This window comes from Chiloscyllium plagiosum, unplaced genomic scaffold (assembly GCF_037043375.1).
Source record: "Chiloscyllium plagiosum isolate Xiang-an unplaced genomic scaffold, Cpla_swu_hap1 HiC_scaffold_30, whole genome shotgun sequence".
Lineage (NCBI taxonomy): Eukaryota > Metazoa > Chordata > Chondrichthyes > Orectolobiformes > Hemiscylliidae > Chiloscyllium > Chiloscyllium plagiosum.
The window spans coordinates 4,263,395-4,288,762 of record NW_028270168.1 but is presented as its reverse complement, the minus strand read 5'-3'; the positions used below and the strand labels follow the sequence as shown (position 1 = coordinate 4,288,762).

The window sequence follows — 25,368 nt, the reverse complement described above, 5'->3', positions numbered from 1 at the left end:
CTCTACAGATGCTGCTGAGTTTCTCCAGCAATTTCTATTTTGGTTTGTTTCAGATCTCCAGCATCTGCAGTTCTTTGTTTTATTTTAGTGAATGACACACACAGGTCTGACTAGTCTTGTTGACCTCAAAATGGAGGTTCCGTTTGACCAGTAAGATCATTTTCAAATGTAGCTGACTTCTTATTGGTTTCTTTCCCCTTTGGGACAGAGATCATTTAAGAGGATGGTTCATTGCAAAGAAAAGGGACAGAGTTTCTGGATGTGCCCAAAGAGTTTAGAAGGCTGAGGAGGGCAGAAAACAAACATTTTCAGAATCCTTCAGGCAGGAAGGATGTACGGCATGGAAACAGACCCTTTGGTCCAATTTGTCCATGCCAACCAGATATCCTAACCTAATCATGTCCCGTTTGCCAGCACTTGGTCCATATCCCTCTAAACCCTTCCTATTCATATACCATCCAAATGCCTTTTAAAAGTTGTAATTGTACCAGCCTCCACCACTTCCTCTGACAGCTCAATCCATACATGCCACCACCCTTTGCATAAAAAGGTTACCCCATAGGTCCCTTTTAAATCTTGCCCCTCTCACCTTAAACCCATGCCCTCAAGTTTTGGATTCACCCATGCTGGGGAAAAGACCTTGTCTATTTACCCTATCCATGCCCCTCATCATTTTATACACCTCTATAAGGTCACCCCTCAGCCTCCGAAGCTCCTGGGAAAACAGTTCCAGTCTATTCAGCCTCTCCCTGTAGCTCAAATCCTCCAACTCTGGCAACATCCTTGTAAATCTTTTCTGAAACCTTTCAAATTTCACAACATCCTTCCAAAGCAGGGAGACCAGAACTGCGCGCAGTATCCCAACAGTGGCCTAACCCATGTCTTGTACAGCCACAACATGATCTCCCAACTCCTGTACTGAATGCTCTGACCAATAAAGGAAAGCATACCAAACACCTTCTTCACTATTCTCCCTACCTGCGACTCCACTATCAAGGAACAATGAACTTGCACTCAAAGGTTTCTTGGTTCAGCAGTATTCCCTAGGACCTTGCCATTAAGTCTATAAGTTCTTTCACGTTTTCAGTGTGAATCCTGGCAGACAATTGAGAGGCAGTGCCACTCTGATTTCCTGATGAAGGGCTCCCGATTTTCCAACTCCTCGGATGCTGCTTGACCTGCTGTCCTTTTCCAGCACCCCACTCTAATCTTGACTCTGATCTCCAGCATCTGCAGTACCCACTTTCATCGGTCTGATGCCAGTCATGCTACTTGAGTCACTGCACTTAAAGTGACAGAAACTGATTGTATGAGGCATCTCGGGGAGATGCCTGGCACTCAGCCTTTAGTGTGACAATCCTCTGTGGACACTTCAAGAAAGAACAAATTAGTTACCTGCTATTCTCAAGGAAAAATAATGATATGACATCAAGCACATCCAGATGAGTACAAAGTTAGAAAGGGATAGTGACCTGCAAACAAATGATGAAAAGAATATACAGTTCAAACTCCCTCAGTTCAAACTCCTTGAGACACCAGGCTTTAACCTCAGGCCATAATTGTTTAAATGCATTAGCACCTATTTTTCTGTGTCCTCTTGGCTGTCAGTCTTCTGATGTTTATTTTTAATTGGGTCTGTCCCTGATCACTTTTTCTTCTTGAGATTATGAGAGTATGTTCATTGATTCCAGTTGCCGGGTACAGTTGACGTTTGATTCAGTGTATATTTCTGAGAACAGCCGACACTTTGAACTTAACCAGATTCGAGGGAATCTGTACTGCACCCTCTCTAAGTAGGTAAAGAATCTGCTTTGCTTTTCAAACTGTCACACACCTCAACCAGCGTTACCAAAAACAAATCTATTCATTTATTCAATTACTACCTGTGGGACCTTTTTGTAGACAAATTAAATGTCAGGTTTTCTTACATTAAAACAGTGCCTTCATCTCGAGCATTTGTAATTAGCTGGGAACCCCTTGGCACATCCTGAGGCAGTACAAAGTGCAACATTAATGTAGGTCTTGTTTCTTAATAAATGTTTGGGCCATTGGGCAGTGGAGTAATTTTATAAGTTTCAGAAGTAAACATGACCAGATTCGAGGGAATCTGTACTGCACCCTCTCCAAGGAGGTAAAGAATCTGCTTTGCTTTTCTCTCAGCACTTTTCTCTCAGTGATCTCTCAATCACAACAATCCAGAGTTAAGGCTCTTGGCTGCGTTGTGCTACTTCACACTTCTGAAAATCAAAATATACCGAAAAACCACAAACAAGATCTTTGAAGAGAAAGCTCAAGTTATGAAATGCCTCAATCTCAACACTCTCGCATTCTATTTCAACTTCTCCATGACTCCAGGATAAGATTCTGATCATAGATTTGCACAATCACCACTGCTGCTTCATTCTACCTGTGTACCATTGCCACTTTCATCCTGCCATCCCACTCATAGAGTCATAGAACACGCAAACAGACCCTTTGGTCCAACCAATCCATGCAGCCCAAATATCCAATCTGACAGAGGGCTGTGGGGCAGAATCCTTATGTATATTCCCAGTCCTGAAGGAGGTCATTGGACCTGAAACATTTACCTCGTCTTCTCTTCACAGATGCTACCAGACCTGCTGGGTTTCTCCAGCAATTTCTGCCTTTGTTCTGCAGTTCTTTGCTTTTTTAAGGGAAACTATGGACAGCCTGCAATAATAAATTACAGTCAAAATTCTAATTCAAGGCATATCCTTAGATCTCACTTTGAAGGAGAATTTCTCTCGACTGTCCCATTTGAAATCAATGTTTGTTTTCGCTGTATCCTCTGTAGTGTTTAATTACTGCAGTTTAGCCAAACGTTGTGGTAGGGCTGTTTATGGCTAGCTCCCAAGGTTGCAACACTTTGGCCCCATGACCATGTCCAAATGTCTCTTGGGGAAGGCGTGCTAGTGGTAGTATGGGTAGTGTTAGGAATGGGGGTGTGGGTGGAGGTCTGGGTGGTTTTAGAGATTGGGCTGGTGGTGGTGTTGTGAGTGGTTTTGGGAGTTGTGAGTTGGAGGAGCTCGTGTGGATGTGCATGTAGGTGCACATGGGGAAGCTGGTGGGGGGTATGTGTTGTTTTGGGGGATGGGTGGAGAGTGTGGGTATTTTTTGGGGGTGGGTTTGTGATGTGGGTTGTTTGGGGTGTGGAGATGTAAGTGGGAGAGTGTGTGGTTTTGGGTGGTGGGATGAGAGTATAGGTGTGGGTGCTTTAGGGGTGGGTTGTGTGGGTGGGGGTATGGGTGAGGGGTTTTGGTGGGTGGGGTAATGTGTGTGTGAAGGGCTTTGGGGGGTGGGTGAGGGGTGTGGGTGAAGGGTTTGGTGGGTACGTGAGGGTGTGGGTGAGGGGTTTTGGGGGTGGGTGGAGGTGTGCATGGGTGTGTGTGAGGGGTTTTGGGGGTGGATGAGGGTGTGTGAGGGGTTGGGGGGATGGGTGGGTGTGGATGTGTGTGTGAGGGATTTTGGGGGTGGGTGTGTGAAGAGTTTTGGGGGTATGTGTCTGAAGGATTTTGGGGATGGATGGGGGTGTGTGAGGGGTTTTGGGGGTGGATGAGAGTGTGTGAGGGGTTTTGGGGGATGGGTGAGGGGTTTTGGGGGTGGGTGTGGATGTGTGTGAGGGACTTTGGAATGGGTGGGTGTGTGAAGGGTTTGGGGGGTGGGGGTGGGGGATGGATTTTGGGGGTTGTGCTTGGGCGGGGCTGATGTGCAGCCCCGCCCATGGCTGAGGCCCCCCATTGAGCGATGCTGATTGGTTGTTCTGTGAGAGAAGTCCCGCCCCCCACCTCCTTGGTTGGTGTTGATTGGTTGGGGGGATGAATGAGTGACATTCCCCCCACGCCCCCAGGTTGAGGTGGTTGTGAGGGAGCTCCAGGTGATGGAGATGCTGAGGAGGGGCGGCATTGTGGCGTTGCTGATGAGCTGTTTGTCAGGTAATCATCTTCAGCCCCTTGAAACCCTCGCCCCCTCATCTGTCTCCCTCAGCTTCACCCACTCTCTTCCCGGAATGCCGGCGTCTGTCCCGCTCCCAATACTCTCCCTATCTCACTCTCGATGGCTCGAGTGGCGTGTCTGTCAGCTGACTGTCTCTGATTCTGTTTTGGTGGTGAATCTAAATCACTCAGCCGCAGGGCAGCAAAAGGAGTTTGATCTGAATGGGGCAAAATCTGATTTAGCACGTTGCTTAATCTCTAGTTTATACGTACCTGGCTGGGGTGTTTTCGTTGGCTTGTTTAAGGGTTTCATTAATTACTTCTCTCAAAAAATTGAACTAGATCAATCCAACACAACCTTCCTCTTATAATTTCCATGCTGCCTTTCCTTAAATCACTCAAGCCTTTCCAAGTACTTACTGGTTTTGTTTCTCCTTGGTTATCGACTCGAAAATCTTACCGCCATCTCTGATATTAGACTCAATCGCCTGCAGTCACAAGTGCTTTTATATGTTCTCGACTGAGTGGGACATGTTTGCTGCTCTCTTATCATCTGGCATCTTCCACTTTACAGTGGATTGAAAGTTCTCCAGCTGTCTAGTCATACAGCATAGAAACAGACACTTTGGTCTAACCAGTCCATGCCAAGCATAATTCCAAAGTAAACTAGTCCCATTTGCCTGTTTCTGGCCCATGACAACTTTGAAATGGGGATGGAAGTCATCAGGAATAGGTAACCTATCTCCCCTTTCTGCTATCTCCTACCTCTCAAATTTCATACTATCTATTGCCTCCATCAGCTCCACTTATATCAATAGATTGATTCTTCTTCCTCATTAAGAATCAGTACAAAGAACTCACGAAGTATTCACAGAGAATACTAGAGAAACTCCCCTGTTAGGTTCACTTATATGTTGCCTGCCTTTCAATTCTCATTCTTTTTTACTTTCCTCTTCACCAGCTCACTCAACTGGTTGGATTTGCCCTATCACCTGAAGAATTCACCTGATATGCATCATAAACCCTCTTTTTTAATTTCATCATAATCCTCATTATCTAAAGAACTCTAGTTTTGGGTTCCTTTGTTGCAGTGTACCCAGCCTGTATTCATAGCGCTTTTTCCTAAGCATCATCCATTTTTCCATTACAGTTTTTCTTGTCAGTCTATAGTTCCATTTAATCCTGGCTGGATTCCCATCTCATCACACTGCAATGGGACCTTTTCCAATGTAGAAGATCTATTTTAGATTATTTCATGTTCTTTCCCATTATTGATCTAAACCTTATGATACAGGATGTCACCTACTCAAAGCATTCCACGGACACTTGGCCCGTCTTTCCCAATTCAGTTCCCAGCACCAGATCCAGCAATGTCTCCTTAGTTGGGCTGAGAACCTTGGGGGTCGATAGAATTAAGATTCCAGGTAGTTCTGAAAGATATAAGGGAGTTTGGAAGCTAATGAACATATTACCTGGTACTGTGTCTTGGAGAGGCCAGAGAGCGATTTGGCTGATTAAGCACCAGCACCAACCTGTGAAACCTGATGCACTTAAACCTTAGTTCTGCCAGTTTTACCTAAGCTTTCTAGACTTCAATAAATGATGCGTGGACTTGGTTTTGGACAAAGAGAATTGTTACCACAAACAAAAACAGAAATTGTTGGTAAACTCAGCAGGTCCTCAGCATCTGTAGAGAGAAAGCAGAGTTAATGGTTGGGGTCCAATGACCTTAGCAGAAAGATCACTGGACCTGAAACGTTAAGTCTGCTTTCTCTCCACAGATGTTGCCAGACCTGCTGAGTTTTTCCAGCATTTTGTTTTGTTTCTGATTTCTAATATCTATATTTACAAACGAGAGGGACCGTATTGTTGAAGAGGAGAGTGTGAAATGGACTGGTAAGCTAGAGGAGATACTTATTAGGAAGGAAGATGTGTTGAACATTTTGAATAACTTGAGGATAGACAAGTCCCCTGGGCCTGACGGGATATATCCTAGAATTATGTGGGAAGCAAGAGAGGAAATTGCAGAGCCGTTGGCAATGATCTTTTCGTCTTCACTGTCAACAGGGGTGGTACAAGGTGACTGGAGAGTGGCGAATGTTGTGCCCCTGTTCAAAAAAGGGAATAGGGATAACCCCGGGAATTACAGGCCAGTTAGTCTTACTTCGGTGGTAGGCAAAGTAATGGAAAGGGTACTGAGGGATAGGATTTATGAGTATCTGGAAAGACACTGCTTGATTAGGGACAGCCAGCACGGATTTGTGAAGGGTAGGTCTTGCCTTACAAGTCTTATTGAATTCTTTGAGGAGGTGACCAAGCATGTGGATGAGGGTAGAGCAGTGGATGTAGTATACATGGATTTTAGTAAGGCATTTGATAAGGTTCCCCATGGTAGGCTTATGCGGAAAGTCAGGAGGCATGGGATAGTGGGAAATTTGGCCAGTTGGATAGAAAACTGGCTAACCGGTCGAAGTCAGAGAGTGGTGGTAGATGGTAAATATTCAGCCTGGAGCCCAGTTACAAGTGGAGTTCCGCAGGGATCGCTTCTGGGTCCTCTGCTGTTTGTAATTTTTATTAATGACTTGGAAGAGGGAGTCGAAGGGTGGGTCAGTAAATTTGCAGATGATACGAAGATTGGTGGAGTTGTGGATCGTGAGGAGGGCTGTTGTCGGCTGCAAAGGGACTTAGGTATGATGCAGAGCTGGGCTGAGGAGTGGCAGATGGAGTTCAACCCTGCCAAGTGTGAGGTTGTCCATTTTGGAAGGACAAATAAGAATGCGGAATACAGGGTTAACGGTAGGGTTCTTAGTAAGGTGGAGGAGCAGAGGGATCTTGGGGTCTATGTTCATAGATCTTTGGAAGTTGCCACACAGGTGGATAGAGCTTGTAAGAAGGCCTATGGTGTATTAGCGTTCATTAGCAGAGGGATTGAATTCAAGAGTCGTGAAGTGATGTTACAGCTGTACAGGACTTTGGTTAGGCCACATTTGGAGTACTCTGTGCAGTTCTGGTCGCCTCACTTTAGGAAAGATGTTGAAGCTTTGGAGAGGGTGCAGAGAAGATTTACCAGGATGTTGCCTGGAATGGAGAATAGATCATACGAGGATAGGTTGAGCGTGCTAGGCCTTTTCTCATTGGAACGGAGAAGGATGAGGGGTGACTTGATAGAGGTGTATAAGATGATCAGGGGAATAGATAGAGTAGACAGTCAGAGACTTTTTCCCCGGGTACAACAGAGTGTTACAAGGGGACATAAATTTAAGGTGAAGGGTGGAAGGTATAGGGGAGATGTCAGGGGTAGGTTCTTTACCCAGAGAGTGGTGGGGGCATGGAATGCACTGCCTGTGGGAGTGGCGGAGTCAGAATCATTGGCGAACTTTAAGTGGCAATTGGATAGGTACATGGATGGATGCTTAAGCTAGGACAAATGTTCGGCACAACATCGTGTGCCGAAGGGCCTGTTCTGTGCTGTATTGTTCTATGTTCTATGTATAGGTTTTTTTAGAATTGTTAGCACTATTGGTTTCTCTATAACTTGGTTTGGAGTTTATTAAACTGGGTGATGGTCCAAAAAGCATACTAGTTCTGTTTTCTTTGTAATTCAAACAGAAATTGCTGGAGAAACTCACCAGTTCTGACAACATCTGTGGAGAGAGAAACAGAATTCATGTTTCAAGTCCAGTATGACCATACACATCCAGACTTGCTGAGTTTCTCCAGTACTTCCTAATTACTTTTAAGATCTTTAGCGTCTCAAGAAATTTGCTTTTATTCTTCTGCCTTCTTTGTGTATCTTAGCTTATTTGGGTAAATAATTGTTAGAGACCTCTTTAATTATATTAAAATATTTTACTACAAGACAAAACAAATAAAGCTAACGTAATTTCCAAATTAAAGTGAATCACAAAAACAAAACCCACTGTCTGAGAGACAAATATAATAGTCACAACCAAAAATGTTGTGTTCATAGATAACTAAATAACTAAACTATTTGTTTTCTCTAGTGGTGAATGTCAAGCCTTCAAATGTCCCTACATTTCCAGATGTTTACCATATTTCAGGTATGGTCCACATTGTTTTCAAATAAGATTTTTGAAAAAAGAGCAAGAATTTATTTGAGCAAACATTGGATATATTAATTTACATTTTTTTTACCAAAAGCTTTTGCAGATGAGAAGTAAAACAAAACAGAGAAGAAGTATTTACCCCCAAAAAATCAGAATAATCATGATGCCATTTTCTGAATTGACCTGTCTCACTGCACTGTTTTTAATGGGAGCCCTACTTTGCACTAGAAATGCCATTTGGGATTTTTCTCATGTTTGCAAAATGGATGTGAAATTAAACCTTTTAGGTGAACATAGTTAAAATTTACGTGTGACAACAGTGCTTTCATTGCCTTTCCATTCAAATGACCTTACTCCTTTGTTTGAAGAAGTTAGATGGAATTGTATTTGTTTTTGTTTATCTGTGCTCTATCAATTCTATGGAACTCCCTCTGGAGGTGGTAATACCATGCAGAGTGGCTGGATAAAATGTTGACAAATGGTAGAACAAAAAACAGAGCAGGACTTAAACACCTAATGATCAGGTCTGAGGGAGTGTTGCTGAACAAAGAGACCTTGGAGTGCAGGTTCACAGTACTTTGAAAGTAGATAGGATAGTGAAGAAGGTGTTTGGTATGCTTTCCTTTATTGGTCAGAGGATTATGTAAAGGAGTTGGGAGGTCATGTTGTGGCTGTACAGGACATTGGTTAGACCACTATTGGAATATTGTATGCAATTCTGGTCTATTTCCTATCGGAAAGATTTTGTGAAACTTGAAAGGGTTCAGAAAAGATTTACAAGGATGTTGCCAGGGTTGGAGTGCTTAGATTAGATTAGATTCACTACAGTGTGGAAACAGGCCCTTCAGTTCAACAAATCTACACCAACCCTCCAAAGAGTAACCCACCCAGACCTACTTCCCTCTGACTAATGCACCTAACATTTTGGGCAATTTAGCATGGCTAATTCGCCTAACCTGCACATCTTTGGACTGAGGGAGGTAATCGGAGCACCCAGAGGAAACCCACACAGACACGGGGAGAATATGCAAACTCCATACAGACAGTCACCCAAGGGTGGAATCGAAACCGGGTCCCTAGTTAGGTGGCTCAGCAGTGCTAGCTACTGAGCCACTGTCCTTATATTATTGTCAACAGTCAGTAGCAAAAGTCAAGTACATTTGAGCTATAGGGAGAGGCTGAATGAGCTGGCGCTGTGTTCCCTGGAGAGTCGGAGGCTGAGGGATGACCTTATAGAGATTTATTAAATCATGAGGGGCATGGATAGGATAAATAGACAAAGTCTTTTGCCTGAGGTTGGGGAGTCCAGAACTAGAGGGCATAGGTTTAGGGTGAGAGGGGAAAGATATAAAAGAGACCTACAAGGCAATCTTATCGTGCAGAGGGTGGTGTGTGTATGGAATGGGCTGCCAGAGGAATTGGTGGAGGCTGGTACAATTGCAGTATTTAAAAGGCATCTGGATGGGTATATGAATAGGAAAGATTAGAGGGATATGGGCCAAGTGCTGGCAAATGGGACTCTTAGGTTCGGACATCTGGTCAGCATGGATGAGTTGAACTGAAGGGTCTGTTTCTGTGCTGTACATCTCTAAGAGGTGGAAGTGTCGATGTCGTATTGGAATACGATTTTGTTGTTGTGCAACATTGTGGTTTTCTAAGCAATCCATCTCTTTGTTGCGTTCACAGCAGTTTTAAAAGGGAGAAACGCCTATTGTGAAATAATGGACTAGAGTTAGTATGAGCCGACACTATTAATAGAACCTGTTGACAGTCTGCAGGAGAAACTACTTACAATTAAATTATGAAACTTGTAAGAATTATCTGAACATTGTAAGATATGAGAGGCTGAATAACAAAAGAATGGAGTATTTGTTTTCTTGGGTTATCTTGATCTGAATTTTTAGAAATTCACTCATGGCATGTGGGTGTCACGGGCTGGGCCAGCATTTATTGCCCATCCCTAGATGCTGCCTTGAGAAGGTGGTGGTGAGTCCACATTTGTAGGATGATCCACAATACCCTTAGAGAGGGTAATCCAGGATTTTAACCCAGCATCAGTGAAAATACAATATAATTCCAAGTCCTGGTGGATAGGGTGGCACAGCAGGGGTCCAACCACTTGCCACAGGACCAGCAGTGTGGGCACAATACCAGACCCTGCCAGCTTGGTCGATAGTTGCCACCTGGGTCAGTATAGTCCCAGCCATCAGGAGAAATATCCGGAAGTGTCTGCACTACCAGGGATTAGTGCTACCATCTTCTCTCCAACACCTCACATTTGCTCTCTCTCTTTTATTGCAACCACGTCCCACCAATCCTCATGCTCTATTGCACTTTCGCTATCGCTTTCAACATTGCCCTCTCACCCACCCCACCCTCCATGTGTGTAACCTTGTGCAGTCTCTGCACTGTCTATTCCCTTACAGAGGACACTTCATGTTTCCCCCACCTGCATTGGCACTAACAGTTGTGCCACCCACATTCATCTCACTCAATCCCTCTCTTTCTCTCAATCCAGAGAAAGTGGCTCATTATAGGACAGAAAGATGGAGTGACTGACTGACTGACTGATGTTAAAATTTCTCCGCCTCCGCCGTATCTGCTCCCAGGAGGACCAGTTCCACCACAGAACACACCAGATGGCCTCCTTCTTTAGAGACCGCAATTTCCCTTCCCACGTGGTCAAAGATGCCCTCCAACGCATCTTGTCCACATCCCGTACCTCCGTCCTCAGACCCCACCCCTCCAACCGTAACAAGGACAGAACGCCCCTGGTGCTCACCTTCCACCCTACCAACCTTCGCATAAACCAAATCATCCGCCGACATTTCCGTCACCTCCAAAAAGACCCCACCACCAGGGATATATTTCCCTCCCCACCCCTTTCCGCCTTCTGCAAAGACCATTCCCTCTGTGACTACCTGGTCAGGTCCATGCCCCCCTACAACCCACCCTCCCATCCTGACACCTTCCCCTGTCACCACAGGAATTGCAAAACCTGAGTATTGAGTACAGGAGTTGGGAGGTCATGTCGCAGCTGTACAGGACATTGGTTAGGCCACTGTTGGAATAATGTGTGTAATTCTGGTCTCCTTCCTATCGGAAAGATGTTGTGAAACCTGAAAGGGTTCAGAAAAGATCTACAAGGATGTTGCCAGGGTTGGAGGATTTGAGCTACAGGGAGAGGCTGAACAGGTGGGGCTGTTTTCTCTGGAGCATTGGAGGCCGAGGGGTGACTTTTTAGAGGTTTACAAAATTGTGAGGGGCATGGATAGGATAAATAGACAAAGTCTTTTCCCTGGGATCGGGGAGTCCAGAACTAGAGGGCATAGGTTTAGGGTGAGAGGGGAAAGATATAAAAGAGACCTAAGGGGCAACTTTTTCATGCAGAGGGTGGTACGTGTATGGAATGAGCTGCCAGAGGAAGTGGTGGAGGCTGGTGCAATTGCAACATTTAAGAGGCATTTGGATGGGTATATGAATAGGAAGGGTTTGGAGGGATATGGGCTGGGTACTGGCAAATGGGACTAGATTGGGTTGGGATATCTGGTCGGCTTGGGTGGGTTGGACCAAAGGGTCTGTTTCCATGCTGTACATTTCTATGACTCTAGTTGGAAGGTGGAAATAATTTTGGACTACCTCCAGTTAAAAACTGCAATTCTGTGACAAGCAGGCTGCAAAACTTTACTCGAGATAAAGTTTTCAGTCATGGTTAAAATGGTGAATATCTTTTCTGTCATCTTCTGTATAAGATGGCCATGTTTACTCATGGTTAATTTAGTTCTTCTGTAACTTTAAGGGCTTTCAACATGAAATCTTACCATGAGGTTTATTTAAGTCAGTCATTGGAAATTCAAATCACTTGTTTAAGATTATTGGACTCCAGGGATCTTTACAATAGTTCCAGTATGTTCTGGTTTCACTGCTTTAGAGAAACGCACAGACTTAGAAAAACTGCTGAGCTAAAATTTTCTAGTTTTCAAAGCTAGTGTATAATTTTTAGCACTTTGGTGAGCACATGATCTTTTGACAAAGAAATATGATATTGCAAGTGAGAATTATGTTGTTTTTGTTTTGTTTGGGAGATGATCTGTCTTGCTGATCTGTCCCTGATTTGTTCAGCTACCAAAAATTAGTTAGATTACAAAATGCTGTCGACCTAATTAACAATTTTTCTTCATAAATATATGGACTTGTGACAATATGTTTTTCAAAGGAGTTTGCATGTATAACAAAAGCCTATACTAGAATTTATTTTCTTTTTCAGCCCGATTCATATGATGTGCTTCCAATTACAGCTTTTATTAGGAAAAGAAAACTCCCAAGTAATTTACAGGAGTTTTATCAAACAGGATTGTTAGATGAGTTTCATTTGAACACATGACCAAATTCTTGGTTTAAAAGCTTAGATGTTAAGAGATGCCATAAACAAGGATAGAGATGTAAGTAGTTTAGTGCTTTAACAGCTAAAGGCACAGATGCTAAGTTACAATCTAGTGTCAAGGAGATCAAATTAAAATACTTCCAGTTTATAGAAAAGATACAATTTTGTAACTTTGTTTCAACAATTTGTGTAAAGTATATGAAATTGAATTTTATCTTTTGATTGTTGACCAGAATAAATAATGAACAATTGAGAATGATCAGATGTTGCTTGTTTTGTTAGTGAAGCTTGTACTTGACCTGCACCTCATCAGTCAAACTTACTTTGTAAATCATTTTGTTGACAGGGACTATTATTTTGCCATTCGCTGAGATTGAAGAACCATTTGAAGCTTGGTACAACTACTCTGGGCAAGTCAGCCGCGTTGAATACTATCATGGTATCGTAAATTATTGTAAATTACTCTCTCTCTCCAGTCTGAGAAATATCATAATGACTCGAAAGCACTTGTTTCAGCTCTGAATTTACCTAAATTTAGACTCTGAGTGAATTTGGTGAAAGACAATATTGGGAGAGTTTTAGGCTCAGTTCACTTTCTAGTCTTCTGGGTTAATGAAAGAGGAAATCATAAGAAGATGGAATATCAGAGTTAGAGAAGACTGTATTCCCCCCTGCCTGTTCTGTCACTCAATATCGTTACAGCTGTTATCTTTGTTCACAATTGTCTCTGAAATGTCTAAAATCTATGTCTGCCTTAAATGTGTTCAATGACAGAAAAAAATTCCAAAGATCTGCAGCCTAGAAGAAATATCTCTTCACTCAAGCCTGAATGATTGGCCCCTTATCCTGTGACTGTGCCCGACAGTGTTCTAGATTCCCAGCTGGGAGGGAAGTGGTGGAGGGGGACAGTATCAGTGTCAGTCCTTTCAAGCTCTATCAAAATCTTGTACATTTCAAAGAGATCATCTCATTTCTAAACTCAGTCTCTGTTTAAAAAAAAACTTGTACATTGACTGGAACGCCTGGATTTGAGACCATGAGAGTGGCAGTTTGTAGGAAATTTGTACTTTTTTTAAGTTGATAACTTTATAATTTGTTAGAAGAGCAAAATGAGTATTATATTACTGCTGAAGGCAGAATATCTTCAGAACTAAGCTGGTCATGAGCATAAGAATCTACTGTAAAGAATTGATGCTATTTATTTTATATTTTAATATAGAAATCTTTAGTAAATGTTTCTACCAACTTAACAGGTCAGGTTATAACCCTACAGCATGGATTTGAAAAGCCAGCTGGAATTAGTTACAAAATTTCTCCAGCAACTACAGAAACTGAGATAAATGTTATCAAATGCTTTCAACTAAATGGGACCATCCATAATCCTATCACTGCACAGCCAGTTATTCCAGCTTTGCAAAGTTTTCAGGTGAGGATGTGTATGATCAAAAGGAAAAGGACTGAAATGCTAATGACACAGAACTGAATGGCATCATGTCAAACCAGGAAATTGTTGCTGAAAATTTTAACAATGAGTTCATTTAATCAAAGCTGAAATGTTCAGGTACTCCTTCCTTGCATTAGAATAAAGTTATTAACCTTTTGAATTCTATTTGATATCTGAAGGAAAGGCCATAATTTTGTGTCCTTTATTCATTCACAGGATGAAGGCCTTGCTGGTTAGGCAGTATTTATTGCCTATCCCTAACTGCCCAGAGGGCAGTTAAGAGTTAACCACATTGCTGTGGGTCATATGTAGGCCAGATCAGACAAGGTAAGGATGGCAGTTTACTTCCATAAAGGACATTAATGAACCAGATGTTTTTTTCCTGACAATTGACAATAGGTTCATGGTCATTGTGAGACTTTTAATTCCAGATAATATATATATATAATTCAAATTTCACCATCTACTGTGGCAGGATTTGAACCCAGGTCCCCAGAATGTTATCTGGGTCTCTGGTTTGGCTGTCCAGCAATAAGACCATCACCTCCCCATAACAATAAGGAGGAGGGATTACTATCTATTCGTGAGCCAGTCACCATCTTCACCATTCACTCTCTTCACCGCTGACACAGTAGCAGCAGATGGCAGGATGGTGCAGTGGCAGTGTGCCTACCTCTGAGACAAGAGGCATGGGTTCAAGTCCCACCTGCTCCAATGTGTGTAATAACATCTTGGAGCATGCTGATTAGAAAATATCTTTACCATCTACAAGATGCACTGTGGAATTCACCAAATACCCTCTAGTTACACCTTCGAAACCTGCAATCTCTGCCATCTAGAATCCAATGATGACCATGAAACATTGCCAATTGTTGGAAAAATCCATCTAGATCATTAATGTGATTTAGGGAAGGTAATCTGACATCCTTACCTACTCTGGCCTACATGCAACTTCAGACCCACAGCAATGTGGGGGTTGACTCTTAACTGCCCTCTGAGCAACTAGGGATGGGGATGAGCAATAAAAACTGGCCTAGCCAGTGACACCCTCATCTTATGAATGATTAGTGAGAACACCACCACATTCACAATCTCCTCCAATTCACAACCACCATGAACATTGGATCGATATTTCTGTTCCTTCATTGTCACTGGGTTAAAATTCTGGAACTCCCTCCTCTCCACAGCTCTGTGGGTATCCCTACAGCTCACAGACTGCGGAGGCTAAGAGCAGCAGCTCACCATCACCTACTCCTGGGCAATAAGTACTGCTGAGGCAAATTACCATGAATGAACACATTTTTACAAAGAAGCTAAAGGTAAATTAAACTGATGCAAAATCTTGCTGGTAACTGTGTTCTTATATATACTTATTTCTTAGTTCATAAAGGAAGAGGATTTCAAAGGATGTCATTGCAGTGTATGGCAAAATGTCACTGTGGTAGATAAAAAGAAGAATACTTACACCATGTGGCTTTCCAGTTCCAGTCAAGGCCCCATTCCTGTCCATTATGAAATGATGGGATACAATACCTTGTTTGGTGGACATTATGACAAGTACGAAATAGATTACAATGAATTGAAGTATGATGTGGACCCAAACGTCTTCAAACTTCCTAAAGGTAAAAGATCCAGCAGACAAATGCTGCAGCCTTGTGCAGCACCAGCATGTTATGTGGTTATAATTTCCCTTTATTTACTTGTTTCAAAAGTCAGTCTTGAAGTTTGAAGGAATGTGTGTGGGAAGAGTGACTGGACCACTGACCCTGTTGATTGGCTCCAGAAACTTTGATTAAATTGCTCAAAGTCTTGATGTTCCTGGGGGTTTTCTCTTTGTGTTTAAGAGCTGCCCCAAGATGATTGTTTTAATTTACATTAACACCCTGCTTTCATGACTTACAATGTGGCAGTGTGCTAAGGTTCTGTTGATGCAATACAATATTAGAGTTATAGAGATCTGCAGCACACAAAAAAAATCTTTTGAACATCAAGTTTGCACTGGTCAAAATTAAGCACTGAACTGTTCTAATCCCATTTTCCAGCATTTGGCCATTAACCTTGCATGCCTTGTTGTGTTCCCTGTCACATTTTGGTGGATGCTGATTGGAAGACGAGTGTTTTCCTTGTAAGGGAATGGTCACTCATTACCTGTAAGGGTGATACAGGCAGAAACCCTCATAACATTGAAGATGTATTTAAATGTGCATTTGCAATGTCATGCTATACAGATCACTATCCTGGTGCTGGAAAATGGTGCTGGTCCTGAAGACAGGCTCACACCCGAAACGTCGATTCTCCTCCTTGGATGCTGCCTGACCTGCTGCACTTTTCCAGCAACACATTTTCAGCTGGAAAATGAGATTAGAATAGTTAGGTGCTTGTTTCTGACTGCTGTAGATTCGATGGGCCGAAGGGCCTTTTCTGTGCTGTAGAGCTTTATGGATCTATGTAGGTTAAGATTTGGGATAAGATGGTTCTGAAGTGGTACATATTGGAGGAAGGAACTAGGAGTTGGAGAGAGAAGAGTTACAAGTGACAAGTTGCAAGTTTGAAATGCTTAACTGTTCAATATTAATTGGGAGGCGATGGCCCAGTGATATTATCGTTTGCCTTGTTCTTTGGATTAAAAGACTATGTTCTGGGGAGTTGGGTTTGAATCTTGCCGTGGCAGATGGTGGAATTTGAATTCATTAAAATTCTGGACTTAAGAATCTAATGATGATCATAAATCCATTGTCCTTTGTCAGAAAAACCCATCTGGTTCACTAATGACTTTTAGGGAATGAAACTGCCATGCTTACCTGGCCTGGCCCACATGTGACTCTAGTCCCACAGCAATGTGGTTGACTCTTAACTGCCCTCTGGGCAATTAGGGATGGGCAATAAATGCTGACCTCGCCAGCACTGCTGGCATCCTCTGAATGAATGAAAGAAAATTACAAGCATATTTACAGGATCATTTTGAAGTCATTAGTGAAATAAATAGAATCATTTTGGGATAAGCTTTCCTTTATTTACATTAAACATAACAAATTGTAGCATAAAGAATGACTTTTACAGATTAACTGCCTATTTTCTTCCCCACCCACACAATTTTAATATTTAATTGCTGAATGAGAAGGGTTTAGAACATCAAAACCAAAACCATGTAAACAGTAGTTTACAGGATATCTCGTAAAGACTTTTTGTATGTACAAGAGACACTTGTAAATCAGAGTCTTGGGCTAAGACTTTGTGGGATTTGAACCCAAGCCTACCCATAGCAGCTGGTGAAGTTTACATTTGAAAGCTAGTCTCTGCAATGGTGGCCATGAGGACCCACCGATTGTGGTTCAATAATGTCCTATAGGGAGGGAAATCTGCCTGAGCTGGCCTCCATGTGACTCCAGATCCAGGGCAATGTAGTCAACTCTTAACTGCCCTCTAAAAGGCCTTGCCACCCTGTTCAAAGGCAAGTAGGGATGGACATTAAATGCTGACCTCACCAAAAACACCCATGTCCCATGAATGAATTTTTAAGCAACGTGTTTCACAAGTGAAATAACTTGTATAGTAGTTGGAATGTTGAACACGAGCGGAATTTAATTCTGTGTGCCCTCATGGGGAGGTGACGGCCTAGTGGTATTATTGCTGGACTATTAATCCAGAGACACAGATAATGTCCTGGAGACCCGGGTTCAAATCTGCCATGGCAGATGGTAGAATTTAAATTCAATAAATATCTAAAGTTAAGAATCTAATGCTGACCATGAATCCTTTGTTGATTGTCAGAAAACCCCATCTGGTTCACTAATGTCCTTTAGAGAAGGAAGCTGCCATCCTTACCTGGTCTGGTCTACATGTGATTCCAGACCCACAGCAATGTGGTTGACTCTTAACTGCCCTCTGGTCAACTAGGGATGGACCATAAATGCTACCTAGTCAGTGACACCCTCATCCCATGAATTAATAAAGAAAAAAACCCACACCTTGGACAAGCTCTGGGGAGGGAGGGTGAGGATGGTGCAAGACAAAGATTGTAGAGGCCAGTTGTGGCCGTGAAGTGACCATTTAAGGGTCTCACCCTGAAGTTGCTGGATATCAACCAGTGATGGAACAGGCTGTCACTATCAGGGTGCTCTGTGCCCAATCAAAGCACCTCTGCATCAGGGAGAAAGGGAGTCACTGAGAGCTCTCCATTCCCCCATCCTAGCCTTGCTCGTCTCTAGCTTATGTTCCTTTGACAATCCCAGGCCTCTCCTAAGATGCATTACCAACAGCAGCCAGCACTCCCAGTAGCACCACCTGTAAGACTGAGATGAGGAAAAATGTCTTCACACCGAGTGTGGTGAACCTGCAGAATTCTCAGCCACAGAAAGCAGTTAAGGCCAAAACATTGACTGTTTTTAAAGAAGGAGTTAAATGTAGTTGTTGGTTGAAGGGATCAAGAGTATCGGGGTGGCGGGGGGGGGATCGCAGGGTATTGAGTTGGATGATCAGCCACAATCCTGTTGAATAGTGGAGCAAGCTCAAAGAGCTGAATGGCCAACTCCTGCTGCTATTTGATATGTTTCTATATAGTGGAGAGCTGCCAGGTTCTGATTGGCTAGCAGCTGCCAGTAGCTGGAAGTGAGAAAGGTTTCAGGAATGGCCCAGAGATGGTCACATACTTTATTCCATTGGGCCTTTCCCCTTGGAAATGAGGCAAGTCCTTCAGTTGTTTCCAAACAGTGGATGAGACCCCTACCGCCAATGCTTAATTCTGGCCGATAAATAATGACTAGACACTAACGCATACTTGTATAAATTATCACAGGTTTGTCTTGTGAAAGTTTTCCTGGTCCTGCAGCAGAACACAGAATTGTGGCCAATCCCATTCAGGATTTAATTGACAGTGACCAAGATAATAGGACACATGACTTGTTCAAGTATTACAAGAAGAAATTTAATAGGGACTACGAGAAAGATGACCTGGAGCATGAGATGAGAAAAACAACATTTACTCACAACATGAGGTAATTGATTATCATTGTGTGATTGTCATCAAAACTAAGCATTATTTCACAAAGGCTTAATTTAAACATGGAAATAGGAGTAAGCCATTTACCCTTTCAACACTGGTGAAGAAATTTCTCTTCTTCTCAGTCCTAAATGGCCTGTGTCCTATCCTTAAACTGTGCCCCTGATTCTAGAGGATGGGGTTAACAGTTCAGTTTTTCACATCACTGTCAATCAAAACTAATACTGTTGGACATTCAAAAGCTTGTTGCATTGATCTACATCCAAGAATTCAGATTCTACCATGGCAGCTGGGGATTTAATTGATGGAATGCATTTCAATTTCATTAATGGCAAATCATCAAACTATTGGATTGTCAAAAGAAACATCTAGTTCATTCATGTTCTTTAGGGAAGGAAATCTGCTGTCCTTACCTAGTCTGGCCTGTACATGGCTCCAAATTTTTGTGCTTGACCTTTAGCTACTTTCTGACTTCTGTTTTGACAAGAAGGATCTCCACCAATCAACAGATGTCCCAATATACAAATCTGCTGTTGTTGTCTGTCTGCTATACTGCAGTGAGACCAAGACTGTGTAACAACAAAATCTTAAAGCACTAAAGAAATTCCATCACCAGCTTCTCTGCCACATCCTCCAGATTCATTAGGGAAACCATTGAACAAATACTGGTGCTTTCTCGAAAGCAGCTTCAAAAGTATTTGAGCAAAACCTCTGCAACATTGACTTTAATGACATTGGCTCTATGTCCAGATGGCTAAAGCTATCCAGCAGACCAGGTTGTGTTTTCTCAACTCTCACATGACCAATATTCCAAAAAAAGCAAGTTGGCAGCATATAACCATTGGTGTCCAACAAGGATAAACAGAAAAAGTCTTTTCCTTGGGGTTGGGGGAGTCCAGAACTAGAGGGCATAGGTTTAGGGTGAGAGGAAAGATATAAAAGAGACCTAAGAGGCAACTTCTTCACTCAGAGGGTAGTGCGTGTGTGGAATGAGCTGCCAGAGGAAGTGGTGGAGGCTAGAAATAGTGCAACATTTAAAAGGCATCTGGATGGGTTTGGAGGGATATGGGCCAGGTGCTGGCAGGTGGGACTATATTGCATTGGGATATCTGGTCAGCATGGACAAGTTGGACCAAAGAGTCTGTTTCTGTGCTGTATATCTCTATGACTCTATGACGTTACTGTAAATTCTTGAGCAAATTACAAGGCAAAAAATTGTCATGCATTAATGTGGTACCCAGTAACCTTGCATGAGTAACCACCTGCATTCTCAGACCATTGAAATTAGAGTCTGAGATTGTGTAGTTACAGCCTTGAAAGAAGAATATCAGTTTATGGGTAGCCAACATAAAATTATAGACTAATTGTGAGAGACATCTGCTGCTTGGGATGCTATCTATGTGAAAATAATTGGACAAATTCTAAAGCCTCTAGCAAATACAAATTACTTGAATTATTATGAATAACAAGTTTGAATTTATTCTGAATCTCCAATGATTGTTTCCATTTAGCGTATGACCATTATCAATGGAAGAGGTCCAAATTATGAATGAAGAGAAGAAAATTCAAACAATCAGCAGATGTTTTGAGATCAGTGGGGGAAGGTGTAGTTTTTGAGATCAGTGGGGGAGGGCTTTTATTGATGGGGAATACATTCAGGCTTCACCAGCAACACACTCAATCTAAGGATGAATATCCAAAGTGCTATCAGAAATAGTAGGAATCCATGCACAAGGACAATAGAAAATATGTACTATTTTGCATATATTCTGCTGTGCGGTACTTGCTTTCTCATACCTGGCTGTTAAACCACAAAGATATACAAAAGTAGAATTGGTCAGAATTTTAAAACAAACTGTCCAGGCCAAGGTGTCAAATGGCACCAAGCTAGATCACTAGCAACTGAGCTGTTCAATCCCTGTGCAGTTTTTTTTTAGATTACATTACAGTGTGGAAACGGGCCCTTCGGCCCAACAAGTCCACACCGACCCGCCGAAGCGCAACCCACCCATTCCCCTACATTTACCCCTTACCTAACACTACGGGCAATTTAGTATGGCCAATTCACCTGACCTGCACATCTTTGGACTGTGGGAGGAAACCGGAGCACCCGTAGAAAACCCACGCAGACACGGGGAGAATGTGCAAACTCCACACAGTCAGTCGCCTGAGGCGGGAATTGAACCCAGGTCTCTGGCGCTGTGAGGCAGCAGTGCTAACCACTGGGCCACCGTGCCGCCCAGTGTTCTGTGTTCTTTTGTGTTGTGTTTATGATTTTATTTTTCAGATACATTCATTCAATGAATCGGAGAAACCTGACCTTCAAATTGGAAATTAATCACTTGACTGACCGAACAATAAATGAGGTATCTGTACTGAATGGAAGACTGAAGAGTACCACACTGAACAATGGGCAGCCCTTTCCCACAGAGCTTTACAAATCAATTGTGCCACCTCCCAGTTTAGACTGGAGATTATATGGTATGGGACTTTCTCCCTTTGTGTAGCTAATGCAAATGCCTTGTTTGAAGAAAATCAATGCATAAGAGCATTTTGTACATTGGATAATGTATTCAATTGTGTCTGAATCCTTTTCCACTGATGGTCAATTCAGTTGTTACCTACTTTTCAAGAACAAAGCCTTATCATTAATTACTGTATTAAAAAAACATTCTTAACATACTCTGTAGATTTCCATTATGGCATTTGACCTTCTGAATTTATTTGCGAAAGTGTTTGTGACTCCAATAAAGGGTTGTGAGCCAGCTCTCCTTCATACGGCAGCCTGACTCAATCAGAATTGGGAAGGGGGCACTGAAATGCTCCATTTCTCCCGTCCCTCCTTTATGTGGAGGTGCCAGTGTTGGACTGGGGTGGGCAATGTTTACAGTCACCAGATACCATGTTATATTCCTGTAGGTTTACTTGAAAGTACAAGCTTTCCTTCATCAGGTAGCTAGTGGGGCAGGATCACAGGACACAGAATTTATAGTAAAAGATCAAAGTGTCATACAACTGATGTGATGCATTGAACAAACCTAGATTGCTGTTACGTTTTTAAGTGATTAAGTTGCTAAAGTGATTAAACCTGTTGGACTATGACCTGGTGTCGTGTGATGTTTAAGACACACATGATGGAAAGGTTAGGAGTCTACCCATGGGCTGTCTACCTGTACTCTGTAAAAGTTGCTAGTGATGGGAATGCTCTTGGAACTGAGATCCCATGAATCATTTTTAAAGCATTCTGGTCCCTGTTCTGGCATGGTCACTGAGTGAAAATTCAGTCCCAAGTCCCTTCGCTGTTCTTTTGTAAGACTTCCATATCCTGATGGTTTGTACCTTGATGGTCCACTCTGTGTTCAGTATTGCATGGAGGACATGGACTATGTGTCACATTTTCTACAGGTGAAGGCAGTGGACTGAGAAGCTGAAGGATTTACTGGCCTCTGGTTTCTCTGGAAGCTGAGCTTTTTGATTTTGCTCAACTCTTCAGGGTCCTTCCAAACAGGCAGTCTCCAAAAGTCATTACTCACCATCCTCGTTTTTTGTACATGTCTCAAGATCAATTAATAAAACATCTTATTTTTGAAAAGTGAATTTTTAGGAGGTTCTCAATTGCTTGCCCAGCATTATTCAGATACAACCAATTAATTCAAAGGAATGATTTATGAACTTGACTTTGAATCTTGTATATCTTCAAGGTGCTGTGACCCCTGTAAAAGATCAAGCTCTGTGTGGATCCTGTTGGAGTTTTAGTTCAACTGGAAATATAGAAGGAGCACTCTTTCTGAAGGTGAATGATGTGTTTGCAAAGTACTACAATAGTTATCCGAGAATGGTACAGCCCATGAGGACCCTTAATGCTTTTGCCAAGTCTTTGAAATCCAATTTCTCTCCCTTCTCTGCTTTTTTCCCCATAGCACAGCATGTTTCTCTATTGCTCTATTAAAATTTGGAAAACAGTAAAATATCTAAGCAATGGTTTAACCTAGGGCTAGATCCGAACTGACAGTATTGATGGTCTGAATTAGGATTTGAAGTCTGTGTGACCCAGCCACAGGAATTTCATTAGCTATTGCATAATTTGGTCCAACATCATTCCCATTTAACGCAAACAAGACTGTGATTTCATTGAATGGAAGCAATTATTTTATATCCTCTAGTGATTTGGCTAGGATTCTCCAGGATTAGTTTGATTATTGTTGTTCTCTAGTCACACGCTATTATGATAAGCCTACGATCTCTGCAACAGAATGACCCCTCAATGCCAAGTTGGGCAGTTTTATTTGCTATTCTCTTGGGTTGAATTTTAAAGAAGCCACGCCACTGCAGCCGTAAAGAGCTAAGGGCTGCCCCCTGAATGGAAGACAGTCCAACGCTGGGATGAGCTGGCTGCTGAATGAACTCCGGAGTGGTCACTGCTGGGACTGCAAGGGGGCTCCTGTATCAAAATGACATGAATCCCAGAGATAAGTTATGTGTTTGGTTGGGGTGGGATTGCAGAAAGGTAGAGAAGGTTTTGGCAGCAAGATGGAAAGCCACAAAGCTGGAGGTGACGTCCAAGGTGTTGGGAGCAGGGGTTACGTTGAATTTGCGCCAGGCTCCTCTTAGAATAGACCATGTCACCAATTCTCCTTCCTACCAACAGTTTTTATGCTTAGCCTACTGCCTTGCCATCTGTATTATGGTCTGTACAGCGTAATGTCTGGGTAAATGGGCCTGTTAACAAGCTCAATTTCCAATTTTAAGAAGATAGTGGACTGCCTGTCTGTTGTTTTTATGGGGTTCGGATTAGGGTTAGGTGGGCAGGTATTGGATCAGGTACATGCCCCTGCCACATCACCAAACAGCTGTGTGGTGGGGGCTGGGCTGTAAACTCCAGCTTTTTTCTTTCTCAGTGTACGTGAGACTTTCATCTCATTCTGTGTGTGAACTGGTTTTGAACTACAAATAGTGAGAAGCTAGCATCTGAGACACACCAATATTTGCAAACGAAAGCAAGCAGCTGCTTTGCATGGAGGAACAAAGATGAGGATAAGGTTATCCCAATGCACAATTGATGAACATTGCCTTCAAGAGAGTTACAGAGTAAGCCTTACTGACGCCTGATACTCGAGGCACGGAAAGATTTGAACAGTTCAGCATTGCCTTGTTTGAAACAGGACCCAGACGAATGACTCTCTCAACATTTCAAGAAGATCAGTATGAAAATGTCTCCCTTAAATTTGGTGATATTATTCCAGACAGAAAATTGGCCTTTGTGCTTTGGTACTATTTTTAAGCCGGTCTTAGAGTAAATATTGTAGAGGGACAGTGTGAAATTAAGTATAAAAGCCTTAAAATTCCTTTTCCGTTTTACAAAAAATATGACTGCATTTTCAAACACTTCGACTGCTCCAGTTTCTTATTTTTCTGGGAGTTATTTACGATCAGTTTAACAATTAATTGAAAAGTAATAAATGGTCAGAGACTATTTTTATTGAGTAATGGTGTTCTATTAAACCCTTGCATTTAGTTTACAGAGTAAATCAAGCCAGTGTCAGTGCTAGCTTCCTTCATGATCTTGTAATAAGTTTGTTAACATAGACAATGAGTATTTAATTGTTTTCAATCCTTTTTGGCATTGTTGCTGTAAACTTAGATTATGTTTCCCTTCAGACAGGATCTTTAGTCCCACTGTCTCAGCAAATGTTACTTGATTGTACGTGGGGTTTTGGAAATGCTGCCTGTGATGGAGGGGAAGAATGGCGAGCATATGAATGGATGATCAAACATGGTGGAATTGCAACTGCAGAATCGTATGGTTCTTATCTGGGACAGGTGAGTACTGTATTAGGAATAGGAGTAGGCCATTCAGCCCATAAGAGCCTGCTACACCATTTAATATGATCATGGCAAATCCAAAGTGTCTATGCCTTTTAATTCACACTTTCTCAGAAGCCTTTACACCAATGGTATTCAAAGATTTGTCGACATTAACTTTAAGTGTACTCAAAATGTTGAGCTTCCACAATCTTCTGGAATAGAGAATTCAAGAGTTTTCTGATGAGTTTGTTTTTCTGCAATAGTGTTAAAAGCAACTGTGCTTCTGAAGCAATTTGGATCCCTTGAAAATCCAGACCTGAAACTCTGTATCAAGAATTTCAGATTTTTGCTTGGTCTCTGCATCTAACTGAGCCCACGTGATGCAAGTTATAAGCAGCAAGATGAGAAATCAGCTGCCCAGTTTTATGGACCTCTGTTCTCTGTGCACGAGCATCTTGGTGTGAAATGTAAATATTTTGCACAACAAAATTGGAAAAGAGGAACCTTTGAAGAACACTGCTTTATTGACTTACTGTGAGATTCTAAACATTAAGGAAGATTTAATTTAATCTAATAATTGTGAAACAACAATATTAAACTCACCATGTCTATGCAGCTTTACTGAAGTATTTTGCTGCTTTTTGAAGAGTAATATTATTTAACACTGAGAATAATGTTATAGTTTACTTTCTATGTAGTATCATTGAGTAAGGAGT

General features: G+C 42.2%; 1 protein-coding gene across 1 annotated transcript in view; it reads left to right on the top strand.

Moving 5' to 3' along the window:
* The first annotated feature begins 3,073 nt into the window (after positions 1-3,073).
* The window catches only part of LOC122563405 (digestive cysteine proteinase 1-like), a 35,505-nt gene continuing 13,210 nt past the window's right edge, over positions 3,074-25,368 (top strand). Inside the window, exons 1-9 of the mRNA XM_087976970.1 lie at positions 3,074-3,092; positions 7,958-8,014; positions 12,751-12,843; positions 13,658-13,830; positions 15,230-15,470; positions 18,644-18,842; positions 21,135-21,328; positions 22,549-22,640; positions 24,506-24,667. Of these exons, the coding sequence (XP_087833096.1) occupies positions 3,074-3,092; positions 7,958-8,014; positions 12,751-12,843; positions 13,658-13,830; positions 15,230-15,470; positions 18,644-18,842; positions 21,135-21,328; positions 22,549-22,640; positions 24,506-24,667 (1,230 nt within the window). The remainder of the gene's footprint in view (positions 3,093-7,957; positions 8,015-12,750; positions 12,844-13,657; positions 13,831-15,229; positions 15,471-18,643; positions 18,843-21,134; positions 21,329-22,548; positions 22,641-24,505; positions 24,668-25,368) is intronic.